At 38.3% G+C, this 21,559-nt stretch overlaps 1 protein-coding gene across 1 annotated transcript in view; it reads left to right on the top strand.

Annotated features, from left to right (window-relative positions):
• PARG (poly(ADP-ribose) glycohydrolase) overlaps positions 1–21,559 on the top strand; it is a 100,440-nt gene that overhangs the window by 12,200 nt on the left and 66,681 nt on the right. The window contains exons 4-7 of the mRNA XM_075217000.1: positions 7,101–7,260; positions 9,708–9,830; positions 9,924–10,007; positions 12,454–12,528. Of these exons, the coding sequence (XP_075073101.1) occupies positions 7,101–7,260; positions 9,708–9,830; positions 9,924–10,007; positions 12,454–12,528 (442 nt within the window). The remainder of the gene's footprint in view (positions 1–7,100; positions 7,261–9,707; positions 9,831–9,923; positions 10,008–12,453; positions 12,529–21,559) is intronic.

Here is a 21,559-nt window from a genome sequence, read left to right as displayed (position 1 = left end):
GTGTATTATATTTGTCATGATTATTCTAATGATTCAGTTCAGCAGGAGGTCCTGTAGGAGCCTTGTGCGAGATTTCATCCTGAACTACGGCATAGAATTTCAATGCACAGGGCTTTTATGGGATGTTGCACTGAATTGAATATGCCCCTAAAAATGAGCGAATTTTTTTTCCTCTCCTATACTTATTTTTAGAGATGAGCGGGCTCGGATTCCGCTAATCCGAGCCCACCCGAACAGTGCGGATCCGAACGGGATCCGAGCACTGTTCGGATATTTCCGGCGGGCAAAAAAATGAAAACGAGGCTCTGTCTTCCAAGTCTCGCGTCGAATCTCGCGAGGGGTGGGAGGGAGGGCCCAGAACAATTCCATCTTGTACCTCTTTTTTTGGCATTATGTGCTCAAGCTACCTCGGTGCAACCTTTTGGCCTAAAAACAATATTGTGAGGTGTTCAGAATAGACTGGAAATTAGTGGAAATGATTGTTATTGAATGTTATTGAGGTTAATAATAGCGTAGGAGTGAAAAAAAAACCCACAAAACTGGTTTTTAGCACTTTTTATGTTTTTTCCAAAATAAATCCGAATCCAAAACCTTAAATCCGAACCAAAACCTTTCGTCAGATGTTTTGCAAAACAAATCCGAACCCAAAACACGAGACACCAAAAGTGGCCGGTGCACATCCCTACTTATTTTGTTTTGTTTTTGGCTGCAAAATAAATGTTTGCAATATGCTAAAGAATGCTTTATGAGTAGGATCGGAATGGACCAACTGAGTCCTGAAGAATTGCTAGTGGACATCATGAACCCTTCACCTCCTCTGTCTCTTAAACCTTCCCCAGCAATGCAATGGGCTGTAAATTTTATGAACAGTGTGACAATCACAGCAGGATCATTCACATTCTGCTGCCTATGTCCCAGAGCATCTCTTAGTATATGTTTATTAAAGGCTAGTAACACTATTTCCTGTCCTGTAGTGCAGCCTGATTGGCTGCCAGAGATCAGTGCAGAAAAGTCAGCCTATAGCTGCACAGGCTGGGAGATCCTCTGGGACACAGTGTGTCACTCTAAAGAGTGATGAAATGTTGAGTACACTGTGTAATATTACCTACCAGATTACATTCAGCACTATGCTAGCTACCAGACTTGTAGAGAAAGATCACAGTAAGCAGGATGCTGGAATGCAGAGTAATAATGCTGTTTGCCACGGTACAGAGTCAGAAGTCTTTGTATACCATTAGCCAAGGAAAGAGAAATTTGTAAACTGAAGAATCCCAGACAGGAGTCCAGAGTGAAACGCTACCTCTCACAATGTTGCATAGAACACGAGGGACTTTTAAACTCCAGGGGGTAAATGTATCACATAGCGATTTTTGCAAATCGCCAATATCTGCTGACTTTGCATGGTAAATTTGAAGCAGCAATGACTTTAAAGGCAAAACTTGCATTTAAAACTATTGCTGCTTTAAATTTACCATACAAAGTCGCTGGATATTGGCGATTTGCAAAAATCACTATTTGATACATTTACCTCCAGAGACCCAGCCGGGTCTGGGGAGAAGCACACCTTAATTTATTGAGACAGGTGTACAATGAGCCATGCTCGCCTCCGCTAAAGAGGCAATCTCTATATTCTAATAGTCCATCCCTAAAACACACTTCCCTTTAACTAATTAATTGTGACACCTGATGAAACAGAATCCAGCAGACGTCATCTGCAAGCCAAGCATACTTTTGGTGGAAAGGGAGTTAAATATTTTTTTACGAGAAATAAAATGCTTTTTTTTTCATTTTGGGTGGAATTCTTTAAAGGTAAATTTAGATTTGTATAAAAATAGTCAGGTTCTGGGCGCTTGTAAAGGAAAGATATATCAATTTAATATGGATAGGTCCACAATACGCTCCGGCCGGAACGAGACAGCTTAGATGTGTTAAACAATTAACATGCATCAATTGACACTGCCGAAAACAATGATAATGGTAAAAAACACTACAAACTCAGTGTGATTGCAAATATGGTTAGAGTGCACTTGCAAGCTACTAAAATATGAAATGACAATTGATATGAACCGCAAAAAGAAAATGTAAGGAAATATAATGTCCAGAGTTGTAAAATAAAAATGTTGGTGATGATGAAAAATGCAAGCAAAAATGAAATTGGTAGCCGTTACTCACATGAAGCAGGGATGTCTGGCTGTCTATAATGCAGACAGGCACTTAGTAGCGGTCCCAGAGTCTGTGCTGATGAGGTTAGATATAACGTTGATTTCAATGATAAAAAGCACCCAGCAGAATGCCAATTATTAAAACAAGAATGAGGAAGAAAGTTCTTCTAGTTCCTAAAAGGAAATCCTCTCCTTCTTGTTGAAAGAAAAAATGATCCCGCTCAAATAGCGTGTGCACGCTGCGGGATATCTCCGTGTTGAGATTATATACATGGCAGATCCAATCATACACCAAAGAAGAGATCTCACCGATTGAATGTATCTAGATCTCCTCTTATTAGGAATCCACCTAAATATAGAGCCTACAATAGGGTCTATAAACCATTAGACCAACGGAATTTAGGACCACCTCTAGGCACTCCTAGGACCAAACAGGATAGACAGGATATAGCTGCCAAGGAAGGCTTCAAGAGTGGCATTAAGGAAGCGCGGCACCTTTTATCCAAGGACCAGTCAACATTGTTAGACAAACTTAAACACATCGATCCACATCAGGGAGAAATTGAACCTGAAGAACCTGATGCAGATGATTTCATTGAGCATTTTTTAGAACTAGCCCAAGGAATCCAGGATACACCTCCAAGTCCAAAAAGCATCAGAAAGAGAAAGGAAAGATCATCATCACGAGAGGAAAACGAGGAGGATCTAAGGTCAGTAGAGAGAGAAGGAGCAAGGCCCAAAACCAAAATACAGAAAAATCCACGGAATGCAATACAGAGCCCAATATAGGAGCTAGAGGTATATTTAATCTGAGTAGTCAAACACTAACCAAACCTCAAATGGATCTACTAAGTAAAGGCCTTAAATTTGCCCCCAATAGACCACTCAACAAGTTTGAGACTTATATAGACTTGCATAAATTCATCAAAAATCTCACACTAAAGAAGTTTTTCCTTGCCCATCCATTCTGCTGGGTGCTTTTTATCATTGAAATCAACGTTATATCTAACCTCATCAGCACAGACTCTGGGACCGCTACTAAGTGCCTGTCTGCATTATAGACAGCCAGACATCCCTGCTTCATGTGAGTAACGGCTACCAATTTCATTTTTGCTTGCATTTTTCATCATCACCAACATTTTTATTTTACAACTCTGGACATTATATTTCCTTACATTTTCTTTTTGCGGTTCATATCAATTGTCATTTCATATTTTAGTAGCTTGCAAGTGTACTCTAACCATATTTGCAATCACACTGAGTTTGTAGTGTTTTTTACCATTATCATTGTTTTCGGCAGTGTCAATTGATGCATGTTAATTGTTTAACACATCTAAGCTGTCTCGTTCCGGCCGGAGCGTATTGTGGACCTATCCATATTAAATTGATATATCTTTCCTTTACAAGCGCCCAGAACCTGACTATTTTTATACGTATCTAACATTGTTGGGAGTTTAGGGGTCCCCCATACACTCTCAGGTTCGCATTTGGCTGCTTCATATATTTGGAGGAAGCGCAGCCTATCCCTCTTTTTCAACCATTCTGTAAATTTAGATTTGTCTATAGCAGCAGAATTGAAACTAAGAAAATAAAGTATGCCAGGAGGAAGACAAAAGTTCAAAGAAACTAAAGCAATATGTGCATTTCCCTACATTTTTCAGTGGTTAGAACAGCTCAATAAAGATATTTATTTCATTAAATCACCTTTAATACTGAATAAATCATTTGAACTGTTTTTGTCTGCTCTAACGTTTAGCATAGACTTTCCTGAATTAACCCAGGCTCAATTAATTGAGAAAAAAGGCTTGCTTTATAGCTGTTAATTAATCGAACCCAGGTTAACGCGGAAAAGAAAAGGTGAATTCTAATTTCTGGAGCAGACAAATATCCCCCGGATCAAATGGGCCAGGTGGACATCTCCACAGTTAGTTTGTAAAGATAAACTTGCTCAACTTGGAACTAAATTTGGAAACTATAATCTTTGCCTTGACTTTGGAAAGACCACTTTTAACATTTCCCTTGCTTCTAATATGTTGTCATATTTTCTGTCTTTTTGTGGCAAATCTGTGACAAATCTTTTTTTTGAGGAATGGTACTGTTCTTGTTAAACTGACTCCCAGCTATTTTAGTTTTTGGTTTAAATTGTTCCTTTGTTTTGACCCTTATGAGCAATATAAAGAGAAAATTATACATGGGAAAAACTCTTTTTTTTTTTTTTTTTTTTTCAATATTTTTGCCCATGCTAAATGCAATTAGCACATCCGCAGAAATACTTAAATATACTTATCTACCACTGATGAGTATAGCAATTCCTAGCATCTGTGTTTTTTTCTGACAGCCATATCAAAATAAGTGCAGTTTAGTTTAATGAATAGGATTGGGCTGATGCCATTTCTGACTGTAAGGCTACCATCATTCTGCTTGAGTGACACATTTTTGCGTCCTTGTGTCACATGATATTGTGCTGGGGATGAAGCTTTAATTTCCCTCTACAATTTTATCATCCCCCTTTTTTCACCTAGATAAGCAAATCTGAAGAAATCCGATCATGATTTGATAAATAGACCAAATTAGCTGACAGTCACTTCATGTGAGGCAAGCTTAACACGAGTACTGTAATCTAGTTCAAATAACATTTCTTATGAACTTTTTCTTTATAAAACACCAACATATGCTTCAATTTACAGAGAATGTATAATCATAATCATTTCAATTAGTCCCTGCCCCAGTGATGCTCTGGGGCATATTTAATTACGTTTCCGGTCCGCGGGATCGCGCCGGAACGGGCCGCGAAGTTAAATCACGGTACCGCAATAATGTGGATTTTCGTTCGCACCCCATAGGATTGCGTATGAAAATCCACGTTATTGCGGTACCGTATTACCGCCAATACTGCGCAAGTGTTACCGCGGACTGGAATCCTAATTGAATATGCCCCAAAGTTTAAATTCTCAACCACCCAAACGCATACAGTCACATTACTGTGGACTGTAGGAAGAAACCCACACAAAGTAGGGAAGAATAGGACACATGGCACTAGTGCTGAGAGACAGCAATGCTAAACACTGTACCACCTTGAATTCCTTATAATATAAAGAATTAAACCCATGCCTTAAGCTAATTTTATTTATTTCTTGCTTGGAGGACTAAGCCAGAACAGTAGCCGAAACAGGTCTTGGATTTGTCTGTCCAGATGCGCAAAGGGTGCTATGAATGTAATAATAGTCAATAGAGAATCCACCTTACACAATAAACGGATACCATATAGTGGTGCACAAATAAGGAAATGATTAAGACAGAGCCCGACATAATTTCGAATTCATCTGTAGGCACTTTTATGTAGTTTTAATAAAAAAATGTAAAATCTATCAAACACAACTATCCTACATAGCGGATGACTTGTGAAATCTAATGTGCTCAATTTTGATGTATATTTTGAAGCCATACTTCCAGATATCTCGGGATGAGGGAATTTTCAAAACTGTTCTATGAAATATTTGACAGAAGAATGTTGTCAGCGGAATGTAGGGTTAAGTGTTCCCAGACCAGACCGTCGTTGTCCCAGCTCTGTTTTAAGACAGAAACAGCAAAATTTGAATGTACAAATTACATTTGTGAAATGGCCTGTTCTGCTGTGAAACTAGATTTGCATAAAATTTTGCCAGAACTTTGTTCATGTTTACAGTTACCAGATTCCACCTGCACCGCAAGCGCTTGTTGCTTTGTCATGCCCATTTACTGTACTTCACGAGGTAAATGTATCAAGCTGAGAGTTTTCCGGCGGGTTTGAAAAACCAATCAGATGATTTATTTAGTACATTCTACAAAATGATAGCTAGAATCTGATTGGTTGCTATAGGCAACATCTCCACTTTTCAAACCCACCGGAAAACTCTCAGCTTGATACATTTACCCCCACATGTTTGAAATAAAACCTATTTCTGCAAACAACCGTACATAGCACTATATCCGCACCAAAATTTCTGACACCATACGCTAGAGCATGTTTAGAACACAAAGTGTAGTGTTTCCTTTACTGTTGCCTGATTAGATACATCACCACATCTTGCTGGAGGGCTATCTGCGAAAATCTGGTTTCGGGTGCGGTACGGCATGTTCTGTAGGATAAAGTACTTTGGTTTGTAAAGCGTATATGACATGCTCTCTACACTCCACTAAGCAGTGACTTGCATAAGCTAAGGTTCACTTGATCAGTTGTAGTGCTGGTTGACAACCAATGCCTTTAATTATAATTCCTTTGGTGGTGTCAGAATTATATTCAGTATATGTATAATAAAATATTCAATGCCTGACAGGTAATCAGCTTTGGTTTCAGCAGTTATTTTTATTGTAAAATGATTTATAAATAAATTCCTGAGAAGACTTGCTGAATCGCACCACTGTGTTAAAAAAAAAAAAATATTAAGCAGTCAGGAATTTAATTATAGAGCCATAAGCTGAATCCTACACTGACTCCTCTAGTCCTCTTTAAGAATGTGGTGTTCTAGCTCTCTCTCTCTCTCTCTCTCTCTCTTCTACTATCTTCTTGGTGCATTCATTGTTCATCTCCCTTTCTTTACTGTTGTGCAATTGGCTGTCCCAAATTTCTTAAGCTCTTTAAATCTATGTGGCCTATATTGGTGTCATGGAAAACACAGTGTGACAGCTATATAAAATATATAGGCTAGAGCCTATAAAATATCTACCAATAATTTTGTGTGGCCTTTTATTTGTTTTTGTTACCTGATGTTACTACCAGCCAGAATTAGTAATTATGGGGATGACATCACTGATTTCTGACCACTGCTTTCTCATGTCTTACTGCCCGTATTTGTGTATATGTGTGACTTAAGTGTCTTGTTCTAAATATACATCTAAAATGTAATCTTGTTGTATTTATGGTATTTATAAATGTGTAACAATCTGTCACAAAAACAGTAAAGATCACCATGGAGATCACAAGAGCCAATCTGCCAGGCATTTTCCTTCTGACGTGACATGGCTTGGAACTCCACTGGCTGACATGAACAGAATGCCAACATGTCACATTGATCAGTCTTCACTGAGGCCTTCAGGGAATCACATCATCACTGTGCAGGTAAGGGGGCAAGGCAGTATTAGTGCTGGAGAGTGCTTGTATCTATGTCTCAAAGACAGGAGTAATGGTCATTTGTCTTAAATTACATTTTTAGCTGTAGGTCACTGAAGCTTTTGAACATAGGTAGAGTCATTGGAGACCATTCTTCAAATGTCTAAAGCGAACTTCAAAATGTTTGAAATGTACAACTGCTGGCTTCTGACAAGATGGACACACATGTGTTTGTGGTAGAGAATTTAGACTATGAGTTCCAATGAAGCAGGAACTGATATGAATGTTTTAATCTTCTCTTTAAATATTCTCTGTAAATTGCTGCTTATATGGCAGCTCTGTATAAATAAACAATAATAAAATACAGGGTTGATCAAGTTCAGTCATTTGGTGGTAATATTCAACAATCGCATCACATTTATTTTGGTCAGCCGCTGATATTGTGCACAAGTCGATGTGATAATCAGCCGTCACTTCTTAACACTTGCAAATAACCAAATTGGCCAGCCATAACAGCCTAATTGTGATTATCATTAGTCATTAGCCTCCTACAAATGTCGACCAGCTAATATTTAGAAGAAATGAATGTGCAGATTTTGTTGCATTACATATATGCAGGGAGAAAAAATTGATGACAGCTCCTCTTCAATCTGACAGGGTTTTTGTTTATTTACTTACCGTATATACTCGTGTATAAGCCGAGTTTTTCAGCACATTTTTGTATGCTGAAAAAGGCCCCTCGGCTTATACACGGGTGAACTTACCTGGTGTCCGGTCCCTGAGCTGTTAACTCTCTCTCTCAGCCCCGCAGTGGAACGCATGTGCGTTCCACTGACAGGAAGTTTTGCATTTGTAACAGAAATGCCGAACTTCCTGTATGTGGAACGCACATGCGTTCCACTGCGGGGCTGAGAGAGAGAGAGATGTCAGGACTAACGCGGGAATACAGCTGCTGCTGAACTGATTGAAGAATCAGAGCATAAAGTGAAGGACTTTGAGGACCAGTAAGTTCATTCTTCTTCTTGAATCTCTGGGGATGTTGTTGTGGATCTGTGGGGTGACACCTCTGTCACAAAGGATTACGCATTAAAAAGGAATACCCCAGGGTTGGCTACCAGCGCATCTGAATGGTACTGTACTATGTGTTATGTTACATGTGTAACTTAATCCTTGCTTAAAATCTTTCTTGGTGCTTTGCATTAATAAACTTATGTATTCTTTACTTTCTTAAATGTGAAAATATTTTTACATTTCCATGGTACTGGAGGTGAATGATAGGCTGCAGTTAGCCTGGTAAGATGTGATCTGGTGCAGTGTGTGTTTGCTGGTTAACCCTGGTTACACACTCCAAAAGTTGGCCCAGATAAAGAGCCTGTGGGTTCCTTGTTATGGTGACAGCACCCTACATTGATTTTTGCTTTACCATTATCAGTAGCTGCTGCATTTCCCACCCTAGGCTTATACTCGAGTCAATAAGTTTTCCCAGTTTTTGGTGGTAAAATTAGGTGCCTCGGCTTATATTCGGGTCGACTTATACTCGAGTATATACGGTATTTGAAAGAGAGAAATGATTGAGCAACTTTCCTGAAAAGTTCTTCTCCAACCCATCACTGTTCTCCCTGAAGAGGCTACTAGTTGCAAAACTGAGCTTTGTCCAGTGCAGCCTCCTCTACTGTTCCTCACAGCTCCTAAAACTCTAGTAGACTGATTACATGTTCTATTTAATTGTAAAACATTGAAGCAAAATAGAGCAAATAAAAAAACATTTTGAGCAAAAGTCAAAACTATAAATATACTTGGTAACATCAGCGCCAGACTTCCGGCTTGTAAACTTTAGTTATTTAGTGTATGGCAGTGGTTTTACAGATTGTGTAGCTTTAACATTTTTGATTCTTACTTTTATCTAATATGTTTGAAAATGACTAGATATAAAGAGCTTGATTGATGAAAGTTCTAAGACTTACTTGATTTCTGTGAGTTAACATCTGTTTGAAACTGCATAATGTTAAGTGGATCAAATGTGCTATAGTGATTTTATGAAGCATACTGGGCTTTCAGGAAAGTGTTTTTGAATATCAACATATATAGGCAGACTCAAACCTAAAAACCTAATTGCCAGCATTGCCACGCAACATTTAGACCACAGATACTAAAATTGAAGGACCATTTGTAATAGTTTTCCCTATGGTAATCGTAAGTTTGTCAAAAAAATATTTTAAGACTTCTTTATAAAAAATTTAAAACATAAATTATATTCCTTTCCATATTTATAAAGCGATAAAATAAGACACATTGTGTTTGTAATAGCACTAAAAGCAAAGCATAAAACAAAAAAAAACTATAACCTTGAAAGAAACATTTAGAGTGGCACTAATTGCATAAAGTATAAAATTGCTGACTTGTAAATAAAATATTAATGTATTTATTTTCCTTCATATTCCTTGGTTTTGTTGCAGGTTCCCAATATACAGGAGAATGTGGTGCCTTTACCTTACCCAGTTTCATTCATTGACAAATGGGACAGCACACATGTTAAAATGCCCTGTTCACTATCCAACTTGTACCCGGTAGATGACCAGGTGAGAAATCTACAATCAACATGACCTTAAAATTCTATATACACTATAATTACTGTTTAGTATTTTGAAACTGAACATTTAAATTTCATACAGAACGGAGGAAGGATGTCTGGGAGTCGATGGAAGGTTATTGAGTCCTCTCTGAAAAGCAGGATAAGAAGCCCACATGATTTGAAGGTGCGCCCTGATTTGTAACATTAGGTTTGTCCATCCTTCCAGTGATTTGAGTCTTTGTGTTTGGATGAGATCAGCATGCCAAATGTTCATTCTCATTGTTTTTATTTATTGATACTATCAATGGAGGCAAAGAGAATCAACATTAATTAATATTTTTTGATCGCTATCAAAATTACCCATGCATAATACCCATTAATTTCAATAAATGCCTACTTTTTCTTTATTTTTTTTTATTATACCGTTTTATTTTCATAGTAGCAGTGCCAGTAATGTTACGACAATTGGAATGACTGTAGTCTAAGCAATTTTCTGCTACAGTTTACAAACATTTTGGAAGGTTTTTAGCTGTCACGATTGGAGTTCAGAGGTTATATTTTACTGTTTAAAGTTAATGCCACACAGGGCCCCAAAATGCTAAACTGTTGCAGCTAGTTTTTGCCTCTGCCTCTTCGTCTTATTTGTAGAATTGTTAAGTGCTCGTATGAAAGTAATCCAGCATCTACATAGATTACAGCATATCTCTTTAGCTGTAAAACGCTGGCATTTTGTAACCTTGTGTGCCTTTTACCGTAAGGGTGTTGTCAGCCCTGCATGCTATGTTTTCTGATTGTAACTGCTCACATATAACAGGGAAAAAGTTACCTTTCACTTTAAAATGTAATCAATGGAGAAATCGTATGCTATGAACACCTGCAGTTTCCTAGCAGTGGGTGTCAGGTTAACACTGAACAATATGATTTTCCTCCATATCCGTTTTTTGGTGATTTAGTAGTACTTTTGAAGAGGGAAAAAATCCTAAAGGAATACAAAGAGTAGCGAGGCTTTGAGTTTCTAAAAGGGCTAAAGTTGCAGGATTAGTGTCGCGTAGTTAAAACTTGAATTACCACTGACTGGTACTAGCGCAACTAAACAGGGAGGCGCGCAGTCTAACGCACCCCCGGTGTTCACCAGGGATCCCCACACGGAGGTATGGACTTGACTGCGTGAGGTGCGCAGTTTGCGGTTCTCCCAGATAGTCACCAGTGCAGTGATGAGAGAAGAATGGTCGGACAGTCCAGATCAAACCAACGGTAGCACAGTACAGCGGAGATAACCAGGAGAGTAGTCAGATATGAGCCAGTGGTCAAACCAGAACGGGCAGAGCAGTACAAAACAGAATCCACAGGGAAGGTCAATAACAAGCCAAATCAGGAACCAGTAGCAAGCAGAACAAGACAGGAATGCTGGAGCAGGGTGAACCAATACTAGCACCCTAATGATGCCAGAGTGTGCTCCTGATTGGAGCCTGCGATTTATGCGGTCAGAACACAGCTGACCACCGACAGGCTGAGAACAGCAGAGCCACCGAGTACCCGGAAGAGCGTCCTGTTGCCTAAAGAAGAGAGAGGCGTCAGTCTCCGGCACGTATCGGGTGCGGAGGCGGCACCTGATAATTAGTGTGTTACATATGTTGGAAACAGTTATACCACCCAGTGAGGGAGCAGAACATTAGAGCCACAGTCCCGAATTAAAACTGTTGTATATGACGTTTTTGAGGGGAATGTGAGCGAAAGCACCAATAAGAAGCCACAGTCACAGACATTGCGGTTTATAATTGGTCCTTCTGCTTTTACACCTGCTTGTGCTGACATTTTAAATTAGTGAACAAATATGTTCACTACTTTAGCTTTAAAGGGCTAGCTTGAATTTATCAGTGGTTTGTTCTCTACTTGGTAAAGAGGTGGTTCTCCTTTGCAGTTTTTCATGCAGCCTGAAAATTATATTTTCCATTATCTCGCAATATTTTTGCTGAGTTCAGGGTTTGTCCACTCTATTTCCGTTAGGGTAAAAATGTATACTCTGTCCTGATCGCCCAATTTTTTCTGCTCATATGCTGTTTACTTTTGCGGTCTTGACTCCTCCTCTCTAGTAATCCTTCGGTTGCTAGGCAGAGACATTCTATTCAACCCAACGCTAGTTTGAAGTCCAGGTATAGATAGCCCATTTTATATGGCAACATTGCCTAATTACGTCTCTTGACATGATGCAGCTTATACTGTAAAAATGCCAGGCGCACATTATGCTATTGCATGTTTTCAGGGCCCCATGCCATTCTGTTATGTAGTTTTATTGGGCTGTTCCTGCTGTGCTGCCCATTATAGTTCTTTGAAAATACACATCCATTTTAAACTTACTGACAGTACTAGAAATTCATAAAGGTATTTAGAATTGATATGATACATTTTTCTTCTTTATTTTTTTCCAAATACCGCAAATGAGTCTTTAAAAAACCCTTGAAATACATTTATGGAGTATTATGTGAAGCTAGATAGTCTACTTTACATCTTGCAAGTATCACATTTTTCGACAGTGTTTATTTCCAGTGTCCTGCAGATGGCAGTGTTGTTCTACATATTATGCTTTTTTTTGTCATTGTGGGTTCTAAGTATATTTTGTCCTTTTACAGGAAGCAATTCTGGCATATAATTTTTCATATTCCAAGAAATGGGACTTCACCGCTTTGATTGACTTTTGTGTGAAGGTAATACATTTTCCTTATGGAATTATCAGGGTTTTTTGTTTTGTAATTTTGTGTAACATAATGTAAAGATAAGTTTTAAGTTAAGCAGTCATGTTTATTACATACTAGTTTTGAAGGTGAGCACGGATGTTTTCTTTGACCACTCCATAAAATATTGAGGCACTATTGGCCAGTCTCCCTTCTCTGGATCTTATCTTAAATTCAATTTAAGTGTGTACTAATCCTATGCATAATAAAGAGGTAGAACACTTGTGTCTATAGAGCTATATTAGTCTATATATAGATTTTGTATGTATAAAAGTAGTTCTCTAACCAGTTGATTGCATGTCATGGAGTGTTCATTTTGTAAAGGTGTGTTAATTGTATCCGTCACACATTTGTTCAACCTATCTAGTGTCATTTTAAGCTGGAGTCCACGTACACTGCTTGTTTCGACTGTGTGCCATTGTTAAAGATTTAGTGAGAATCATTTATATTACAATTATCTTAACGTCTATTGGTTAACTCATTTCGTAGCTATTGCAAGCTTCACAAGGGCCCATTCAACATATTAAATGTAAAGACACCCGTTGCTCTGAATACATAGTCATGCCATAATTGTTAATAGGTATACATACATTTATACTCAACAAAATGGAAAAATGTTCACATGTATACGGGAGTCATAGGTGTTGCTCAGATAGGTAGTATTGTTTGTTTTGTAGCTATGGTGTAATTGCCACTTACAGTGTTTATATTAGGCAGTACGATGTCTTTGGTTACAAAGGGCAGATGTCATGTGTTTACCACAAAGACCTAAGGTCACTATTGGTGCTTGTCATTTTACAGTGACATCTGGAGTTTCCTTTGTTTTCAAAATGGTGCAGACAGACTTTTAAGTATATATGTATTTCATTTTTTTTAACTTTTTGTTTCTGAGCTTTATGTACTACCCTTTCCTCCAATGGAGGAGTGGGGTTTCACACAGAAAAAGGAAGTAGAATAATACATGTATAAATTTGTAAGGCTGTGGGGGTTAAATTGTCACTGATGGTTATTGCAGCACAGCATGTCAATCTTACATGTTTTGTATTTCTGACCCAACTTTTTCCATAAGTTTCATGTGCTTGCCACTCTAAGGATTATTCCGAACAACCTTATATCAGGGCTCAGCAAAATCTGCTTACCAGGTTGCCATGGAGACTTGAAAATATACCCTGGTAACCTGTACCTGGGTGCACAGCTCTCCCTGGTCGCTCCTGCCCCGGCCACAGACATTGCACCCGAGCCTGATCTCTCACTGCAGGGTTGGATGCACTGGTAAGACACAAAGTTTGGCAGTGAATCAGACTGGATAGGCTACACTGATTTAATGCCAGATTATCAGTCGTATGCTATGCTGCGGAGCCTTTAGTCTTGCAAGAGAGACTTTGAGCTAGATTTACCAAAGGTTTTTTTTTTTGATGAAAGCACTGGTTATAGGTGATTTACTAAAGGCTAAAGAGCCACAGTTTAACAATCGTTGTCCTGATTTTTAACGTGATAAAAATACAAACCAGCAGATTTACTATGCAGCAATTTGACAAACCGCTGGAAAACCACTAACAAAACAGCCAAAACAAAAGAGGTGGTTGTGAGAGGCAAGATTGCTCAAATTGCATGTTGTTTGAATGGTCTTGTCATTTATAACATAAGAGGAGGCACCATTGACTTATGAATTATTGTTGCAATCATTATTAGACTATGCGCACAAAATTAATTTATAATTAACTTATGGGGTAATTTTTATATTTCATTATTAAGGGGCCAATATAATTGTATTATTATATGGGGCAATTTGAATATATATTTTATATTAAATAGAAATAATATTTGATTGCTAATGGGGGTGATGATAGTGCAACACTTATATGGCAAGACAAGTGCCAGCATGTACTTGCACCAATGTGCATGCTGGTACTTGTAGTGCTACACGTGTGCAATATAAATGGCACCCCATCATGAAATAATAAGTGTAAAAGTGTAAAATAAATCATTTTTAGCAGCCTTGTTGGCCTCCGGTCATTTTTCTCTAAATTGTTTTATATGCCGGCCCTTAAGTTTTTTTTGCCCTGGCTCTTAGCTCTTGGAGAAATTTGTCATTGGCAGTCATAGTCATATTGTATAAATATTTTAACAACAAGTCAAGCTCTTAAGGTGGGATGGGCATTTAAATGTACAGAATAGACCCAAACCATCTATTTTGCATATATAATATTTATAATATTTCTAACCACTAGTTATATACACTCTCTGGCAGACTGAATTGAACATTTACCCCACTTACAGGGTTTCCATCTTCAATAAGCTGGTTGTATGCAATCCTCTGCCCATGCCCAGCTGCCAGTTCCATACTATCTACCGGATATCGGCAGCTTGAGCTAACAATACTTGTGGAAAAAAGTTAGTCAAGGGATGGTATACAATCATTTTCCACAACAAAACAATAATCCTAAATATGTGCTGCTGGATAACACTGCGCTAAACCACTATTCTCTGATATCTTCAAGTTAATTTTACTTTTGCTGTATGAGACATGATAAAACATGGTCAGAACAATTTTCTGTGATTTACTGTATGTGAATAAATGGCGTTGTCTCAGTGGAAAACGTGACAAATAATGAGTGTCAATAGAGTAAGGTCATCTCGGTGATAAATCTTATAGAGTGAATGGTGATCTCCTAATTGCTTTAGAGTACTCCAGTCAGCTTGTTAGATATCACTATTGCATGATGATTATATGCGTTTTTCTTCATATCAAATTCCTTTTTCCTTCTTTTCATTCACATATTTATAAAAACAGTGACTAATAATTTCTCCAGGCTCAAATATCTAGGAATGAAAGGGGCATATTCAATTATGATTCCGGTACACGGTAACGCGCGTTACCGCGGAAAGTGCGCAGTATTGCCGGTAATACGGTAACGCAATAACGCAGATTTTCGTACGCAACCCTATGGGGTGCAAACGAAAATCCACGTTATTGTGGTACCGTGGATTAACTTCGCGGCCCGTTCCGACGCGATCCCGCGGACTGGAATCATAATTGAATATGCCCACCTGAATTGAAAAAATATTGTGCTCTCAATAAACATATCTACTAGTTGGATTTAGTGCTCCTGTGATTGGAGAAAGTGGAACTAAAAACACTTGAATGCGTTAAAGCACATATTTAAAGAGAGATTCACATTTTTTTGGTTCTGGAATGGCAAGTGCCACGATAGTATTTTTAGAAGTATGTGTGTTGAAAAAGCTGAGTTTTAGATATCATTGTCAGATACATATTAGTTATAATGTAAGCGGGTATGATTTAAAATAAGCATTTTTCTTCCCGAAAATAAATGTGTTTATACATATATGGCAGGCCTCTTAGGAACAAAACAATCTAGTGAGTAAGACAATAGAATTTTGATCATTGATTCAGCCTGGTTAGTATTAATCAGCAAACAAGATTTATAGTGTGGTTGGCCCCTTAATTCATTAATATCTCTTTAAAAATGGATCCCTGGTATCCTTATACTTGTGATCAGCAGTGATTTTTAACAGCTTGATCCAGAATTATGACTATACAGATAGTGTGTAGACAATAGGAGTGATGCATGTGGGGTTCCATGCCACTCCTGTAAGCCAAGACAATTTCTGTGACATTATAATAAGGTATTGTGACCAATGGGATGCCTGCATGTGTAGATTTACTGCCAAGCCACAAAGTAAACACATTTTGCTCAATGTAACTAGAGTCTCATTTGAAACTTGTTCTTTATAAGGATTATATTTATGCATTATGGACAAAGTAAGGAAAAAAAGAATGTCATCATTACATAAATAAGACACATTATTAATGTACACCCTGCAAGTATGGTTTGATTTCTAAAGAGAGCTTCAGTGAGCCAGAGGAGGCCGAGAAATTGTGTGCAACCCCCGCTGTTGCTTCATGGAGCTTTGCCAGGGGAGACCAGCCTAGGTGTGGGCCCTTTAGCAGTTGCTCTCCACAGCTTTCGTAGCCCAAAGGAAGCCTGTGATTTGTTAAGAGTGTAGGCTTCTTCTATAGCCATGAATGGATCAGTAGAGGAAGTGTCAATAAGCCAAGGAAGGTCAAGAATTGTCTGCTTCATTTATATGTCGGCCTTTACATAATTTTGCCCACAAATGTCATGTTATGACATCGCAGTCTTATTATGAAGGATATGTACTGGAACTGATTGTGACAATGTATGTAGTAACTCTTTAAAATATTTTATCTGTGTAATAATGATGAATTCACTCCTTCACCTGGTATCGTATGGTTAAGAATATTTTGATATGGAGTTTATTCTACACATTTTATATGCTTCTCTTAAATGTCAGCTAAATTTCCACCCCACACGCATACCCTTCTAATGCAGTTCCTTTGCGCAGTACAAATCAATGGGAAGCAATCATTTTGAAAGCTTTTGGGTCAATAATGATTACATTATGGGCCTGAATATATTGTGCTTGCGCACATTCCACTACATGTTGAAAAGATATTGTATATGTGATTACCATTAATCACAATATACTTCTTAAAATAGTCTTCAGTGTGGTGGGAGTTTTAATTTCAAATGTGTTGTGGGATCCACAGATCGTTTGCGGCTGTTACCTTTTTGATATATGGAGTTATTAACTGAAGCTGTAAATCTGGGAGAAATAATTATGCCAGTATAAACACACTGTAGGAGAAGGATACTCAGTCTTTGAAGGTGCTGAAGATGCTGCTATAATGAATGAACTGTTTGATTATGTATGTGATCTTATGTTTAGTTTTTACCAAATTAACTCTGCAAAGGCTCATTCAAAATAAGAGGCAATGTTGTAGTTCACACCATTGAATTTTGAAATCTTACTGTTGCTGTTAAGGTTTTAGAACATGGCATGCTCTATTTCTCATGTCTCATGACTTGCCAGAACAAGATTGTTGTCATGTGTGTTTAAGGGCTAGATTTACAAAACTGCTGGTTCGAAAAAGTGGAGATGTTGCCTATAGCAACCAATCAGATTCTAGCTGTCATTTTATAGGATGCACTAAATAAATGAAAGCTAGAATCTGATTGGTTGCTATAGGCAACATCTCCAATTTTTCAAACCCACCGTTTAGTAAATATACCCCTAAGTCTTTTTACATGTATTTTTTATAAATAAATGTGTCTAAAGCACAAGTTAGTTTTCATGTATTTTATTGGGGACCATTCTACAAAAAACTACTTACTTTAAATACAATCATTTTATTCTTGCCATGTCTGAATTTTAAAATGTCCATGAGGGATTTATGGTTGTCTGGTGTACTGTGTACAGATTTGCTTATTCTGTAGGACTACAATATCATGCAACACAATTTACAATTTGTGAACTTTTTTGCAAATTTTAAAACTTCTTTTTATGATTTTCTATTTACTAGATGCATATTTGTGTTCTGATTCGTTGATATTTCTGTTGGAAACCCATCATACATTCAAAGAGTACATACTGGAGTGAAAACAAACAATTTAAATGCAGTTTAGACTTAACTGAAAACAGCTTTTTTTAAATTAAATAGACTTACCTTTGACAAATTCCAGTTCCCGACAACTGTTCTGTAAGCAAAGGTGTATGTATATATAGGCTATATCCCCATATCCTTCATCAAAATGTATACCAGGTACACATGTCCTGCTCAATTAAATAAACCTGATAAATGTATAGATGTTTATATGACAGAACTTCCCCTTTATTATTCAAGTATTGTAGTATTTTGCGCTGAGTTCAGCAATAAAATGACAACATGCCTCATGCTTAAAACACTAAATAAGGTGTTCAATTTCAACAACATAAAGGCTCCTGATGTTCTTAAACAGCCATGGTCCAGGTTTCTGAGATTTTGTGTTGTGAAATACTAATATTTGCCACAAAGGCTAAACGTTTTTACATCAATGTATAACTCATACTTGCCAACCTTTTTAAACTTATTTCCGGGAGATCCCAGGCAGGGAGCGTGGTTGGAGGGAGAGAGGGGCGCTGTGAATTGCGTCATTTTGGCTCCGCCCCCGCGACAAAATGGCGTTTTTGTGCAGGGGCGGGACAAAAATGACGCGATTCACCGCAAATCGCGTCATTTTGACAGCAAGATGCCGTTTGCAGGATATTTGTCTGCTCTCCCAGGTGTCCAGGAGACCTACCTGAATTTCGGGAGTCTCCCGGACATTCCAGGAGAGTTGACAAGTATGGTATAATCAGGGCTGCCAAGAGGAATTCAGCGCCCGGGTACAACAAATTCATGGGGCCCCCCTCATAGTCGCGTAAGCCCCAAATTTTTTTTGGGTGTGTAGTAATGCATTCAGGGGCGTGGCAATGCGCCGTTGGGGCGTGGCTAGCCTAACGGCGGTGCAAAGCGCCGTTGGGGCGTGGCTAGCCTAACGGCGGTGCAATTTTTCTGAGGTGTGGTCATGCATTTGGGGGCGTGGCAAATGCGCCATTGGGCCGTGGCTAGCATCAAAATCACTAGACTCTCAATTCGCCGGAGCGTCACATATGTTCAAGCACTCCTGACTTTCAGGACATCTACCACCACAGTGTAGTATAGAAAGAATGCAGTGTGTACACAAACAGTTCAGTCTTGGCCTACACCTTACATTGGGCACAACATTCAACAAAAATTGCCATTGTCCCTACTAGAATCACAACATTTCACACACTGTGCTGCTCTCTCCTACCTGTTCTTCTCACTTTCTCCACCTGTGGCTGCTGGTTTCTTTAGTTGTGGCTTGTCCGGATCCAGGAATGTTGAAGGACCTATTTTGAAAAAAAAATGGCTACATTTAGAAAATTACAGCCAGCCCCGGCGTTAAATCAATAGCACTCACGATTAATAATTAGGCCTTCCTCCAGCCCCAACATTAAAATAATACTATTCACATTTAATAAATAACCCTATTTCCCTTCCTGCAAACAGCCCCAGCAATACCTATTTCTTGCAACCATCACTGCCATTAAATAATTCATAGTCACATTTAATAAATAGACCTCATTCTCCCTAAACTCACCCCAACATTCAATAGCCCCCCAAACCTTTTTTTCTCCTCTTTTCCTCTCTCCTTTTTTTCCTCCACTGTTCCTCTTTCCCACTTTTTTTCCTCCTCTGTTCCTCTTTCCCACTTTTTTTTTCTCCTGTTCCTCTCTCCCACTTTTTTTCCTCCTCTGTTCCTCTCTCCCACTTTTTTTTCCTCCTCTGTTCCTCTTTCCCACTTTTTTTCCTCCTCTGTTCCTCTCTCCCACTTTTGTTTCCTCCTCTGTTCCTCTCTCCCACTTTTTTTTCCTCCTCTGTTCCTCTCTCCCACTTTTTTTTCCTCCTCTGTTCCTCTTTCCCACTTTTTTTTCCTCCTCTGTTCCTCTTTCCCACTTTTTTTTTAATTCCTCTGTTCCTCTTTCCCACTTTTTTTTTAATTCCTCTGTGGCTCTCTGCTTTTTTTCCTCCTCTGTTTCTCTCTCCCCTTTCTTTATAGTACTGTCCCTCTCTGTTTTCCTCCCCTTGCCTCTCAGTTTCTTTACTTACCTTTTGTCAACTTCTTTCCTTTCTTTTCTTCTCTTCTGTCTCCTCTTCTGTCTTCTTTCTTCATGCTGGCTGCGGCGCTCCTCACTGACTGACAGGTGTGACTTGATGACGTCACGCCCGGCAGTCAGTGTGAATGGAGAAGAGGAGAGGAGGGACACGGCGCCGCGTGATCACGTGAGTATCGGTTTGTTTTGTTTTTTTCGTTTTTTTTCTTCCATCTCCCCCCACCAACGAAAAAAATAAAAATAAAAAATAAAAATCGCAAAAAAGAAAATTATAAAAAAAAATAATTAAATTAGCGGAGAGGGCCCGGCCCGGGTAAAATGTACCCGCTCCCCCCCCCTCTCGGCGGCCCTGGGTATAACTTATGTTCTTTACAATTTTTATTTTGAGGTGTACAAAGAAGTATTTTTTTTTCCAGTTTTATATAGAAAGTTTCAGTAGCAGGAGAAAAAACTTTCTATATACTGCAAGTCAGTTATCTATTTTTGCTGCTCACAGGGTAAGATCAACAATTTAATTCCACTTCAGAGGAGGCTTTATATGAAACCACCACAACTAAATATCTCAACCAGGTGTGTCTAATGTCCCTTAACTTTACAAATGGGTGAAAACATAAGAGATTGGAAGAGGGGTGGACTTTATGTATCCTGGAGTAAAAGGCATATTGCTAGAGCCTTATAGGAAGTCTCTTATTGAGACACTTCTTAAGATCTTGCTAAACATATGTGCTTTCAAGTCTGAAGTTTCCAGTGCTTTCATGTATATTTCAGTGATTGTCAATATAAACCACAAATCCAGGCTTTTATCCATTTGGTTACAACTTACAGCAAGAATTCTATATTAATCCTGATGGTGATCATGGGGCTGTAATGGTGTTTTAACTGTAAATATCTGTGGGAGAGCTTCTGATAAGCTACAATAGCTGAAAAAAATGACATAAGGGCTGTTCCATAAATGATGCTTACATATACCTGCCCTTTCATCCAGGAGAGCCCCCTCCCTCAAATGTTAAATTAAAGCCTGTGTTATAAAATGGTTGCAGAAGGAAGAGTTCAGAAACTAGATAAAATTTAGCTTTATACTTTTATCACAGGTAAGATGAATGTAAAACTACTTAATAATTTTCATGCAATAGATTTGTCCTAGCCATGATATTATACCTAGCAGCACTAATGGGTACCAGTAGAGGTTTAAAAAAAATGAATAAAACGCCAATCTTCTTGTTTAGGAACTAAAAAATATAATTCGCATTTAGGCAAAGTTCAGATGAATATTTAAAGTTTCTCATCACATCTGGATCTTCATAGATTGCCTGTGGCAGGGGTTTTATTACAAGTGTGTAGAGCAAGAGTGAAGATTTAGTAAGGGAGACCTCATGTCAGCCTTTTATCAACGTGGGTAAATAAGAGTATTACTTGGGAAGTTCATTGGAGTACAGTGAATTCTTAACAAAATTTCTTTTAA

The sequence above is a fragment of the Mixophyes fleayi genome, chromosome 6 (genome assembly GCF_038048845.1).
Source record: "Mixophyes fleayi isolate aMixFle1 chromosome 6, aMixFle1.hap1, whole genome shotgun sequence".
Classification (NCBI taxonomy): Eukaryota; Metazoa; Chordata; class Amphibia; order Anura; family Limnodynastidae; genus Mixophyes; species Mixophyes fleayi.
The sequence above is the reverse complement of the archived record's forward strand: the minus strand, read 5'-3'. Positions and strand labels throughout refer to the sequence as shown.